Below are 14,469 nucleotides of genomic sequence, written 5' to 3' on the forward strand. Positions count from 1 at the left end.
CTCCTTGTTTTAATAAAGGAAATACGTAATGTTATAACGTTAGACAAAATAAATCCCGACTGGCCTTTAAAATGTGTGTATTTACGTTAATGATTAATATTTTACAAAAATATGATTAACGTTACATTGTATTTGATATATTGAAGTATGGAGGTTTGATTTACAGAAGAAAATGGCCATTGCAGTTGGAAGCATTTGTCAAGACTTTGACGAAGTGACTACCCTATTAAAACGAGACAATTAGCCTGGATGCCAGACTCTTTCCAGGGCTTACTGATGGGGCAACTGAGTCTTGCACGATAGTTTATTGACGGCATCGGGCTGAGGTCTGGAATCTAGGCTAGTGTTAACGTTGATATATTTCTGCTTTGACATAAACGCACCGTGGTTTGTATTATATTTTCCCATGGCTCGAAATACTTTTTTTCTGCATACCTGTACTTGTGACGGTAAGATTGTAAATTACCTGCACCAGACAAATTTTACTTGCACCACTCTGAATTTAGGAAGTATGGATGATACTAGAATTTTTCAGGAACCATTGCTATTTTTTTCTTTTATACTTGATAGGTGGTAAAAGTCGATGCAGCTTTAATATAGCAATCCACATACACCTACATCACATGACATTGACCCTTTTCATGGACCAGTGCAGTTTAGGTGCAGGTAGACACCAGAAATACCTGCACAGCTTCAATTTTACCTGCAATACTGCATATATAGGGGGTATTTCGAGCCCTAGTATATAAACAACAATGTACGTGCACCGAGTATCGTACCACCGCATCGTACAAGATAATCTTTTTATCAAACATCCACTGACTCGATGGACTAGTCCACAATCAATAATCTGTATCAGCAAGGAGGTTTATAAATATAATATATCAGGGTCTCAGCTTTTGGCTTGTTGGAATGCTACATGGTATTCAGGGTCGGTCTGTTGTCCAATAGTACAAATCCCAGGGTTCAACGAAACAATAAACAAACTCTTAAAAAAGCCGGTGCAATCATGTTTACACATATTGACGTGGACTGAAACAACAATAGGTGACCTTTTCGCGCCATTTACTTGCACGCCTTCCCGGCATGCTACTCACCATATGACCAAAGTTCAATGTTGTAAAAACACCTGCCATTGGCTACCAGGTGTGCATTGTTCTATGCATTCACATTATACTGTGACAAATGAGAGGCAGCATATCATATTAGACTTAGCCCCAAGTTTCCCGCCTAAACTCAAGTGTGTATGAAATTCTGGCGACAGAGTTTTCTTCCGGGTTGGACAATAGACCGCCAAAACGTGGGAAGCAGACAAGATCGGACTCTTCATTGAACAGGTAAGGACCTTTGCTGATCCTATGATTTTGTGTTTATGAACACCTGAGTTTATTGTTGTTAATTGGGGATATCAATTAGAAGGAAATATATTCAACGGATACGTTAGACTGGCGCTTCGTAAACACATAGACTATACCATAACTTATAAGCATTATGTTCCGGTATATACATATGCATAACGTTAAGGAGTAGGCCCTAAGTTCGCCACTGCACCTTAACTCGCCACCTTGGACTTGAACGGGGAGGATGTTAACTTCATAAGTTTCTGTGATTAGCAACGTTTACATGCTATCGCTAACGTTAATAATACTATTTCACTGTAACTTGCTCCTTCAAGTATGGTTATATGTAAACCTGTATGTTAACGTTGCAAATTGATATGATTGCCATATTGATGAAATGATGCATGAGATCTGTATCAATGGTGAGTAATAAATGTAAGAATTTATCCATAGATTATCTAGCTTGAGTTACATTATGTAGATATGCTTTAATTTTTTTTTCCGCAGGGCATATATCACATATTTACCCAAAATATATTTACATAGACTATACCCCTTGAAAAATTAACTTGGCAACAAAGAATAATCTATCTTTAAGTTTAATGATATTGATGATTGATATCACTTGTATATTCCTGCCAAAAGGTGCAATTCAGTATATTACCTTTTTACACGCCATGAACGAATGTACTGGACTGAAAAAAATCCAACTTAAACACATAAAGCCCTGGTCCTATCAGTGAAAAGCATAACAGCGTTAGGAATATATACTTCACTTGCAACGGCCCGGTAGATAAACTCAATGCATGTTTTCGGGTTAGCGTTGTTATTGTTGAAAGTGAAAGCTGTAATGAACACCATGCCATTGACTTTCAACAATTTGAACTTGCATTATGTTTGCTATATATACTGTACGACCGTTGCCGGTCCGGTATTTGTAACGCATTTACTGTTACACCCTACTTTGGTGGTGCGGTGGCATTGTGGTTGTTAACTGTTGGCCTTTCTTTGAAATAAAAACACAAATATCTTCTTTTTTTTGCTTTGGACAGACGTGGGCAATGTGGCATTGCGCCCAAGTTCGTAACATATTTTAACAATGCCGCATTCAAAGTACAGACATAAGGTAAACGAGTAGTATTTTACCTCCCATACCTAATAAGCCAGGTACCCATTTTACAGGTACAGTGAGGAAGGTCGTCACAGTAAAGGGCACAACGTCGGGGCACGACATCTGGTCCCAGTGTAACATATAATAAATTGAAACTTAAGTCTTGTTTAAACATTTACGTACCCACTCAATTCCTCACGATCTAGATCCAAGTCCATATTATTTGGGCATCCAATATCGTGTCTTGAAAGACGATGCCGGCACCGACCCCACGGCGCTCCAAGCGGAATGTACGCAAATCGCAACTGATTCCACTTGTAACGCCCTTCCGGAAACTTCTGCAGAAGATCTCCCTGTCTATGGAGGACGAAGATCTCGAGGTGAGGTTATACAATCTTGTAGGCTTTGCACATCAAAAGACTTTTGGACGAAGTCAAACACTAAGGTAAAAATTGATGAGTCCGTCGTATATATCCATGTCAATAATTAACGCACATGGGATGCCAGGATGCTCGCACACAGTCCTAGCCTTTGTTGACCTATCCTGTTTGCAACATAAACTCCCCTGCAATTCGGAAGAAGACTGTCGACATGTCAGAGGGCTCAAACTTACGCCACCTCTTCCTCATTACGCGTATTATCTATAACTGAGATAGAAAAACCGGAACTTTTTGTGCAGGACCAAAGAAAACCGCAATGGGCCTCAAATTTAAAGTTTATCATTACTAGAATCACTATTATATTGGTAACAAAATTTCATAGCTTCTTGACTTATGTTCCTTAACCACGTACAAGGAAATAATGCAAACGCTACAGAAAGCATAATATCTTTGACAAAGGTAATGAGGCCTGAAAAAAGACAGCGAATGCTGTCTGGAACGTCTGGCCTTATCCAAATTTTACCGTCACCTAGCGTCATCACGACTAAACGGAAATGAGAGTTGGATTTGTTTTACCTATACATACCCTCAGCTATTAGCTATACATATACATGCGCGCGTGCGCGTGACAGTTGTGACTCTGTGTGTGCGCGCGCGAACGTGTGTGTGCCTGTTAGATTAATGTACAAGTGGACATTGCTCTTTCAGACTATAAAATCCCTATTACGGGATACTCAGAACCATGAGAGAAGAGAGAGGTATAGAAACTGCGGCAGTGCCCTGGAGGTGTTTCTGCAATTGGAGGAAGGTATCAGAAAAAATTACTATTCTTTTTTATATGTGGAACGAAAGTGTACTAGTATTGGAATATAGATAGAAAACAATAATCGTTAAATGTCGCTATTCAGCGCACCTATTGTGAATTGTGTACGTATCTTAACACCGAATTCTTGTCCATATATACATGTAAATATAACCATCTTTGAGTTTACCTAGTTTGATGATGGAGGAACATTATTGAACAATGTTGACTAGCATTCAAAACGAAGGTACATATACTTAATAGCAGATAGATATCAAATATCGATATATATATATACATATATCTTGCTGATATAAATTTCTCAGAAAATCTGACCGGAGACAATGATGACGAAAGACTTGAATACATCCTCACACTGTTGGAGGACACCGAGAATTTCAACAGGGAGTACTTCAAGGTATGTTTAAAATTAGCAAAGTATGGGAAATCATATCCATCGACATTCATGTCCCTTGTCAGCTGTTCTCTGTCATATAAAATATATTTGAGAAACAACTCATACGACATATTCTGTAAGCCTTGTAGAGAAATTGATTCGTTCTCCAACGGAAAAAATCGAACTCTCTGAACTGTTTGGATGAATTGCACAGTTCTCTTCTGCTGTGTGATAATGGGTCAATTGCAAGGGTTGTTGGAAGTCGACATCGCCCCCCGTCCCTGTTAAGAGAATGTTTGCGCCCTGATGTAAATGTAGATGGCCTTGAATACCATTGATAAACTCAAGTCACCCTCTAGTACGTAATGATGGTGCAATTACACCAGTTGTTATGCTAACACAAATCTGTATTGGCAAGTGGGTGTGAGGCAGGCAATACTGGAAAAAATTAAAACGCAGAAAACATGAAAAAACTAATATGTTTTGGCATAAATTATAACATCCATAACATTGAATTGATGTAATGTCTGTCATGTAACGAATATCAAGAAAGCTCAGAGAATTTTCAGAAATACACAAAATGAGTTTTTTTCCAACTCTTATACTTCAGGAGGACATAGAAGCTTACGAACGTGATTTAGAAAACGAGGAGAATCTTCAGCGAGACCACGTGACCCTTGACCTGGTGGGTCGGGACGAAGACATGAACGCTCTACTGGAGGAGATAGACGCCGACCAAACGGAACATGTGAAGGTCCTTTGTATTTCTATGTTCTATGTAAGGATTGTATACGCTATTTTCCACAAAAGTAAAGCGCTTGCCAACAATTGTTCGATCCGTCCTCATGCTTAAACAGATTTGTAACGTCAGAAAAGTGCCCGGCAGTTGGTGTCGGTCCCCGTCTTGGTTGAGGGTGGGGGGATATATAATAGCTATAAGTAGAAATATCTATCACATACCAAGCATATAAAACAAAGCGCTGCCACCTAATGTTCTCGATGCCGCTTTTGGACAGCATAACATAACATTTATTATAATTCAGAAAATTTTGCAGTATGAGGGAAAGAAGGGCGACTTTGATTCCGTTCCCACTAGCGAATTCCATATAAACTGCAGACGTTTCTTTCCTGACCACATATCTGTTTTCTATACATACAGGTGGTCAGCATTACCGGCCTTGGTGGGGTTGGAAAAACTACCTTTGCACACCACGCATGCGCAAGACAAGAGAGAGAGGAATATTTCATTGACCTGCGAGAGGTACAACATTTTCACATCTCACTTAACTTTAAGTCCCTGTCACACATAACCGACAATGCCATTGGCATCCTGACCCTTCTACAGAACATGGCTGGGAGTTTGTCGTGAGCAAGGTCATTTATAGTTGGAAGTTGGTCGACGAGATTTGTCTACTAGTTTTCAAAAGTCTTCTGCGTCAACTGAATAAGAATTTTGAAAACAAAAACTAAAGCTTTGACATTCGATCATATTCTGCTTGGATGCGATCAGAGGAGAGAACTGGGGCTAGAGTACGAAGGATTCCGTGGGAACGCCCTAATGTGTGGCAAAGACTCATCGAAAATGTCAATTATTTCGTAATTAGTATAAACGAGCTATCATAAGATGTATATTAGATATGTAGGAGAATCAAATAGTGTTACACATGTTGTATGTAGGTGACAAGCGTGGAAAATGTGCACCTGAAGATCATGCGAGAGTTTGGCTACCCACTGATCGACTGTGAACCAGAGAGGGTGTACGAGGAGATTCGCAGCTACAGCGGACAAGGTGAGTGAGAAAACCAAACTTTGGTCAGTCATAATCAACTTAATAATATCACGTTACTTTGTTAAACTAAAGGTTTTCGAAGAAGGTCTGTTTGGATCGCAAATAGTACTTACATTCGCGCTGATACATTTGATGAAATGTTCATCAATACTCAGTCTGATAACAACTTGTCAGACGTTCAAGTTTCCTATTAGCTAGCGAGAAGATATCTGTCCTAATGGTTAAACAGCAACAAGGGGAAAGAAAAACTATACTAGTATTGTCTTTCAGAAAATGCAATGTGTTATGCTTGTGACTTAACATCTTATTTTTTTAACAACAGAGGCTGTCATCATTCTTGACAACGCCGATGTACTGCTGGAGAAAAGGGACACTAGAGATGAGTTCCTGCAGACTTTGGCCAATTTTGAAAAGCAACTAAACAATCAGGTTCACAGCAATATTTTACATCGTTACTATTTTTGAGGAAATGTATTTTGCTCTTTTGATACATCTTGTCATTTGATGCTTTCTTCTGTATTTCGGCGCAATGTATTGAGTTTGAAATTAATATGCAGACAAATTCTTATATACAGAAACATACTACAGCCTCGGCCTTCTTAGATTGCATTATCACGGATCATCACACAGGAAAGCTTACCAATCTTGATTTCCTTATAAACTAGTCGAAATGCCATCTTTGTTTCAAAGGCACTTGTCCTATTACAGGGTTCTTATTCTTCTCATGACATCTTTCTTCCAGATCCAGATATTTGTGACCACGCGAGTCCACCTGATTGACGATGAGCATGAGTCCCCGTTCAGTAACCTGATCCTGTGCCAGCTGGACGTACTACGGGAGGGAGGGGCGGAGCTGGTGCAGAAGCTGGCGGGGAGGAACATCATAACTCCCGACGACGCCAAAATCTTGGCCGATAGGTACGTTTGAAAACAGGTCATTTTGTCTTGAAAAAAGGGACCTAGCTCTACTCCAAAACAAAGGTTCACTGGCAAATGTTCTACAAACAAACAAACAGACAAATAAACAAACAGTCCACTGATAGTCTTCTTAAACATTGTCTCGATTGCTCAGGACACGTCAACGTCATCTTCAAAAAGCATGACGTCATGCAACGGGTCGAAGGTGGATGGAAGTCTATAGCAGCCCCCGTCTCTATTAAAAGTGATGGGAAGCGCGACTGATGAAAACAGCTTCCTTCCTTCCCCCTAGGAAATAGTCCAGTTGTGTAATACTATATCCTGTAACATAAAAGCATGACTAGCGTGAATGTAAAGGTACCATGGTTTTGTACGTTTTTCTAACAACTGACGTTTTGTCGTTCTACTTAGATGCGGAAATTGGCCACTTGCGATCAAGGTCGTGTGCAGTCAGCTTCGGGCTCGCACCGTTACGCCAGGAGACATGCTGAGCAGGCTCCAAACGTTACAGGTAAATCCGCCCCCATTTATTATTGCTCGTCATAAAATGTAAATTTCATCTCAAGAAGAAATGCATATTGTTTTCTATGCCCTAGTTTCATGCTTTAAATGCCTATGATTCAAAATTATCGTTTATACCGATATGGACCAAAGCACCATTTCAAACTATTCAGTATCTTTTAATGGAAAATTTGATTTATTGAGTTATTTCACAATTTTATATTCTTGATTTTTAAGAAATGTATTTGATTCTTTAATTGTGCTCAAAAACAAACAAAAATTTATTACTAAATAAAAGGTTTGCACAAAAATTGAAAATGTCAGAATATAGCCATTTGCACGTTTTTTTTTTAAATAATAGACACAGTTTATAATTACCCTCGCGTACGTAGGTCTTGTTTTGCAGGCTTGTCAGTTTATTTCTTTGTGTATCCGCAATTATTCAAGTGCAGTATAGTGGCTGGTGTCCACATGTTAGGGTAGGAGACACTATATTCCAGGAACGTAGAGGTCAATTGTCACAGAAAGATGTTCTGGAATAAGCTCTCATTTCTTTATTTCAAAGTACTGCGTATACTAAGTGCCTTATAAGAGTCTTCTATTAGATTCTTTAGACAGAATCAATGAGGAATTCAAACTAGTAAATTAAACAAGACATTCGGGTATTCGATTTATTCTCTTTTGTTTGTATTCTATAGAATATCAAAGAGATCCGTGAGTTCATGCTGCAAGCCTACGACTCCCTGCCTGAGCCGCTACGCCACGTACTGGTGCAGATCTCCGTGTTTGCCGGACCGTTCACTAAAGAGGCTGCCGAAAAGATTCTAGACAGCGGCAGGAAGGTCGGCAACCTCCTAGTGAATCTCGAGAGGCGTAATCTGATCAGGTCAGTACCCGAAAGTCAAACAGCCATTAAGGAAATATTGAGAGTAAATTTTCCTACCATTTCCTTACACATGGGTAAGTGAGATCAACGTTACAGAAGTGTATACCAATATTTAAGGAGAGGTTACTTCACATGGTAACCTTTCAAAATAGTGTGCAGTATGTGTTATTTTTTTTCAAACAGCAGGGTCTAGTTTGAGATGGCTTCAGAAACTTATCAGAGTGCAGCTTGCTTTTTGCACAGTTTGTAAACGTGAAAGAAATACGAAACAATGATGCAAATATCCCGAAAAATAAACATGTACATTATGCAGCTATATTTTGCACGGCACATGCACGAATGCCCCAACAATATATATCCTCAGGTTACGATAATCGTAAGACGAATGCGCCAAGGCCCTTATTGAGGTCAATCTGCACTTATTTTCAGTATGATTTTACCGGGGTTAAGTTGCTAGGTCAACGGTGGCAGATGTAAGTTGCAAACTTGATATTTTGCAGCAGTTTGATATCTCGCAACCTATACTTTCCAAAGTCTGCAAACGGCAATGGATTTCCACTTACCAAACAACGTCCTTGCACTTATTATCTCCCATTCAATGTTGCAGTACGTCCCCTGTCGGTCCTTCGCGGTATGACATGCATGATTTGCTCCGCACCTTCCTGTCCTCCCTGCGTGTCAACAGGAACTTCGGCGTCGGCCAGATCATCGGAAAAGCTGAATACCGTTTTAAAAAGGTGACAACACTCTGTTTAAGTAAACAGAATTATGTACCAGGAAATAGGAAGACCACCTTTCGAAATTGTGGAACTCTACGTTTGTGCTGATTGTAGAGAAGGTGTGAGATTATAAAAGTCGAATCTGCAGGTCCTGTATATGGAAAAATTAGACTGTATCGGAATATAAAATGACTAGTTGACAGTTTATAAACATTGCGATACAGTGGATTTAGGAACTAAGAGGACATACAGATCAGGCATCTACACCAGTCATAAATAGACTGTATCGGAATATAAAGTGACTTACATAGACTCAATCACGTGTTGGTTTGGATTTTATCTCCACAGTGGCCACTAGCGGCGAAGAGTAGCTATGTACTGTCACTAGTGCACTTCGAAAGCTAGCATGAATATCCATAATGTGTGACATTTTTTATTTGTACCATACGACAGTACTATGAACGCCGCATGCGCGATGTAGCCAAAACCATGAAGTCAGACTTGGAAACAGCGCTGAAAGAGTACGACGACGACTCTGCAAACTTCAGCCACTTTCTTCACTTGGTGGTGGGAGAGACCATCAACGAACGTGAAAGGTACTGCAGCTTGGTACACACAGACACGGACACGAACGCATGCACATACACGCGTGCGTGCACTAACACGTATATACATACACAACACACACGTACACCGTGATTCAAACATACACGCACAAACACACATGTATAGATACACAACACACACAAACACACACAAACGCACACACATGCATATGCACACTAACACACACGCACTAACACACAGGTATACATACAAACAACACAAATCTTTAAGATAAAGACTATTGTCTATTGTCTATTGTCTGTGAAGAAAATATTAAGGTGTGTTACAATTTGCAATGCGATGTCCAAGAATGTTTTTGTTTGTTTGTTTGTGTCGTCAATGAAGGTTAGAGGTCCATTTGTTTGAGTGACGTCTATGTTTGTCTCTTATATCTTTATTTCTTATATAAGATACCATTGATTGCATTGTTCAGGATGGTACATGAAGAAGGTGATGACCGGTTCTGGCTGGACCCGGCTGATGAGCCAGAAAGAGCCCACCAAGCGTCAGTAGGGGTGTTACTGGAACAGATGCTGACAGTGGACGAACGGATTAGATTCTACAACAGCCGCATGAACGCTGCGAAAGAGCAGGTAAAGATGACTAGCTACACTTTATCACTTTTGTCAATTCATTCATTTATTACGAAACCTTTTAGCTCAATAGGGCTAATCTAAGGTTAACAAAATTACTTAAATACATACATTCAAAACAATGCAATCAGAGTATCAACACTCAGAGTATTGACAATAGGAGCACAGTGTCAACATACAACATTTTGAAAAGCTCATGGTCAAAGGTCAAGGCAACAATTTTGAGATAGCCTGTTATCATAGGGGTACGTATGGCCGTCTTGTGGTCAGGATTGTTAACGTAGAATCTGGAGGTTCTAACTTCAAATTCCTAACAGACCGTAGTGTTGTGCCCTTGGGGAAAGATACTTATGTAACAGTGTCGATAGGATACTCAGAAAATGGCTTACTTTTAGCAGAAAAAGAAAGTTATGTTTATAGGGGAAAGGGCTAATTTCAGGAGAATTTTATACTTTTAGGGAAAATGGATTACTTTTCGGAAAATGGCTTTAGGGAAGTGAAATGGATGTTTTTTTTAGGGAAAGTGGCAGTGCGCTGCAGAGATGATGAGCTGGTTGGCTGAGAACATCCTGCAGAACCAGAGTTTCCAGGCGGCCAGGAGGTTTCTGGACGAGGCGTTTAAAACCCTGCAGGACCTGCCCAACGGACAGACAGACACCATCCGGCTCAGTTTCGCACGCTATCACTACGTAGAAGGTACGTATCAAAAGCCGGGTTCACACGTGCGTATATATATATGTAAGTCCGTATGAGGCCCGTGTGGACGTTTTAGCCTATACCAGGCTCCACGGTCGCTGGATTTGCAGAAATTGGACAAATATAGACACATAGAATAGAGGAGTTAGTTGGATGACGAGTGTGGTTTGCGACAAGCAAACTTCGCTGACGTGTTACCTGGTTATTTTTGTATAGTTTCTACTATGTTTCCAGCGACCTGAAGAGTCTGGTAGAGGCATAGCTGTCCTTACGGACCTCATACCGACTTGAATATATACGCATGTGTGAACCCACCTTAAGTTTTATCAGGGCGGTAGCGTGCGTAGTTCAGTGCTTAACGGCACTGTTTTGATTGACAGCCAGGATCGATATCGGTCTGTTCCTCTGTGTCAACGTTTATCAAGATCAGCCTGGGTTTCGTGATCTTGCTAGTTTTTCATCTCGATTGATTGTAAGAATTCAAAATTCATCCAACAAGAAATGTACAACCTTATTCAAAAGCAATGTGGTATATCACATCAAAGTATGGCTTTCCGATATCGAAACTTCATATCCTATAAAAAAAACTAGTAGGTGTACATTATCTCTCATTGCTGTTTATGTTACTTTCTTCTATTGGCGAAAGGTGAGAGTGACCGTTTATTGTCAGGGATAATGAGTTTAACCCACCGGGAACACCCCTAATAATACCTTTTCTAAATGCTAAGTCAAATCGACAGAACGTTGGGTTTGATGCTATATCTGGTCTTTTCCAGGGGTATATGCAAGCCAGCTAGGACACTACGAAGAAAATGTGCAGCAGCTTCAGAAGGCTCTTGAAATTCAATCCGAGGTACGGGCTATCTTCAACACACACAGAAAAATATAAACATTGAAGCTCACGTTTCTATATACCGTGCATTTATTTGTAGGGTGGCCGTGAAAGACAATAATGCCAAACAATCCCGTGTTTTATGAAGGTATTGTTTTCGCTTTGTCCGTTTGTCTTGGTGTATGTATGAGTGTGTCTGTCTGTGTGTGTGTGTGTGTGTGTGTGTGTGTGTGTGTGTGTGTGTGTGTGTGTGTGTGTGTGTCTGTGCCTGTGCCTGTGTTTGTGTGTTTGTGCATGTGTGTGTCTGTGTGTGTCAGTGTGTCTGTGTCAGCTGTGCAAATTTGTTTCCGAGGTGGCTTGGATTGAGGGCGTAACTGAGGATTTCTTTGCCGTTCCGGCTTAGGCTTAGGTCACATTTTCAAACCGGGGCCCGGCCGGGATGTTTTCGGAAACGAAAAATCAAACTTTATACCGTAAAAAATACACAAATTATGCCCCTGAAACTTATTTTGACATTTTTTTGTATTTTGTTGTCTTTCATATCATTTTTTTCGCTCCCGAAAGCTGCCCGGCCGGGCCCCTTTTATAAAATGTGACCTAAGCCTAACAGGTCGCGACAAAAAGACGAAACACACATGTCAAAGTATCGTAGATCTAGTTCAACGTAGAAGTTAACTTATATGAAGCTATACTGACAAGAATATATACAACGTATCCAAATATTCCTCTACACATCTACAGATCTTAGGCGATGACATAATGACCGCGCGGACGGTGAACTCCCTGGGCTATGCCCACCACCATCACGCCCGAACACTGGATAGCGATCCGCTGGCCTACATGAACATTCTTAACCAAGGACTGGAGCGGCACCGACAGGCCTATGAGATGGTCCAAAAAGCAATAGGTAAACAATTTATTTGCATTCTAGGTATAATAATATGAATAATGAATGTAAAGATATTTCATTCCCTTTTTATATCAATATTAATGAAGGAGCGGGTGATAATCACCGCGTTTGTTTCCTGACTTGCATGAAATTATATTCTTGATGTTACCAGAAAGGATGACTTATCAGATCTCGTTTGAAGAATATATGTACGATTTTCACACATGCACGATTTCTCAAGTGTCTACCGTGTCTTATCTAGCACAATTTCAAGTACACGGATTCTGGTCTATCAGCTTGCTATCCGCCCTGTAAGCCGTCAGCCAATCAGAAACATATTAGTTAAGGCGGCAAAAAGTCACAAGCCAATGACATCATTACTTATGGCCAAAGGACGACGCGATTGGCTGGTAACTTTGGCTCGAGTAGCCACTGGGGAGCGTCTGATTGGCTGGTAGCGTTGGCGCGAACAACAGGTGGGGGCACCTGACTGGCTGATGGCGACGGCTACGGCAGGAGATGATAATTCAATCAAATGTCATTATCAGGTTCTGACCAGCACATCGACTGTCCCACATACCTGATGAACATCGGCACCATGTACCTGGACATGGGCTTCTATTACTCGAGGGAGAACATATCGGCTCTCAGCTCGCAGAACTTCGACAAGGCGCTGGAATACTTCGACAAAGCAGTGGATCTGGAGAAACGGATGAAAACCGAGGAAAGTTCTGCTCTAAGTCTTACTGCTTTGATATGATTTGAAGCAGTCTATCGACTCTAAATAAGGCCATGTGTAACTGACCCTGACCTCTAGCTGTAGATATCATTAAAGACACAGTATAGGCTATTTTAAGCCAGCTATATACAATAGTTTTTCACGTACTTGTTGTTATTGATTTCGTGTTTTATCCTTTCCATGTAAAAATTCAATTTGTATTGCCTCTATCAGCAGTACTAGCTCCTTGCATAAGCCACGTACAGGCCTGTTACAGCCTCAGCTATGCGTGATAAACAGTTATACCGATGAATAATGAATAAGGCCATATATAAGCACTGATAGTTTTTTGGTTATACAATGTATCTAGTGATCTTGGTACTCGAGAAACTCAGGTTCAGAATGAATAACCTTATATAAAAATTTTAAAAAAAGTGAAGCTTAAGTACGTTCAAAAACATCTAGAAATATGTATACTATTGGATGTCTCGTGTAGTTTGAAATTAAAATAATTTTCCTGGACTGCCTCTTCACTAACAGGGTCAGAGTAACAGTGGTCTACTGCACTACAACATGGCTCGCTGCTACCAGGCCAAACGGGAATACGACAACGCCATCAACCAAGGGAAACAGGCGCTGGACATCTTCAGGAAGAATTATGATCGGTGAGTATCTTATAAGCTTGATCACCATTCCAATTAAGCATGCGCAGCGATATGGATTGTGCGTAATATGTGAAAGTTGAAAGCCCTGATCACAAATTCCAAAACACGTTTGGTCATTGTTATGTAAACCGAGTCAATGTTCGAGAGGGAACTATTAACAAGTTGGAGTATACCCTACTGATCATTACCATAAGGCCACATGTCAATTAGACTATCAGTGAATGAAATAAAATCTGATGTATTATGCATACACAATATCATACAGCTTCTACATTACGAATTTTCCATTTTCGTATTTCAGGCACCCAGACATTGCCGATACAGTGTACCTGATAGGGAGATTCCACCACGACAAAAAGGACTATGAATCGGCCAGGAAGCTGTATATGGAAAGTTTGGAATTGAACAAGGAGCTTGGTACGCTCATTTTCTAATACCTCTCAAGTAGAGATTTTTATTCTAGTGTATAGAAGATTTATAATCCAATATATAATTTTTCTTGCATATAAGTTGTGTCAAGATTGACCTAGCATTGTAGTCTTCATGGTGAAAATGTATTAACAAAACGGCAATGCATGTAGTCTATCTTTAATCATTTCGTCCGTATAAAAACGGAGGCATTGTTTT

The 14,469-nt window shown here is 40.2% G+C and overlaps 2 protein-coding genes across 2 annotated transcripts; both read left to right on the top strand.

Moving 5' to 3' along the window:
* Positions 1-819: 819 nt before the first annotated feature.
* LOC118413680 (regulatory protein AfsR-like) lies at positions 820-10,121 on the top strand. The gene is made up of 15 exons (XM_035817208.1): positions 820-1,337; positions 2,658-2,831; positions 3,540-3,639; positions 3,960-4,051; positions 4,641-4,784; positions 5,190-5,291; positions 5,708-5,819; positions 6,142-6,248; positions 6,562-6,737; positions 7,149-7,248; positions 7,937-8,124; positions 8,732-8,861; positions 9,297-9,439; positions 9,883-10,042; positions 10,116-10,121. The coding sequence occupies exons 2-15, from the start codon at positions 2,706-2,708 to the stop codon at positions 10,119-10,121; spliced, it is 1,686 nt and encodes a 561-aa protein (XP_035673101.1). The 5' UTR covers positions 820-1,337; positions 2,658-2,705.
* A 437-nt stretch (positions 10,122-10,558) lies between these two features.
* Positions 10,559-14,276, top strand: LOC118413681. The gene is made up of 6 exons (XM_035817209.1): positions 10,559-10,738; positions 11,515-11,591; positions 12,312-12,477; positions 13,008-13,183; positions 13,718-13,842; positions 14,144-14,276. The coding sequence occupies exons 1-6, from the start codon at positions 10,585-10,587 to the stop codon at positions 14,274-14,276; spliced, it is 831 nt and encodes a 276-aa protein (XP_035673102.1). The 5' UTR covers positions 10,559-10,584.
* Positions 14,277-14,469: the final 193 nt, after the last annotated feature.

This window comes from Branchiostoma floridae, chromosome 4, assembly GCF_000003815.2.
Source record: "Branchiostoma floridae strain S238N-H82 chromosome 4, Bfl_VNyyK, whole genome shotgun sequence".
Lineage (NCBI taxonomy): Eukaryota > Metazoa > Chordata > Leptocardii > Amphioxiformes > Branchiostomatidae > Branchiostoma > Branchiostoma floridae.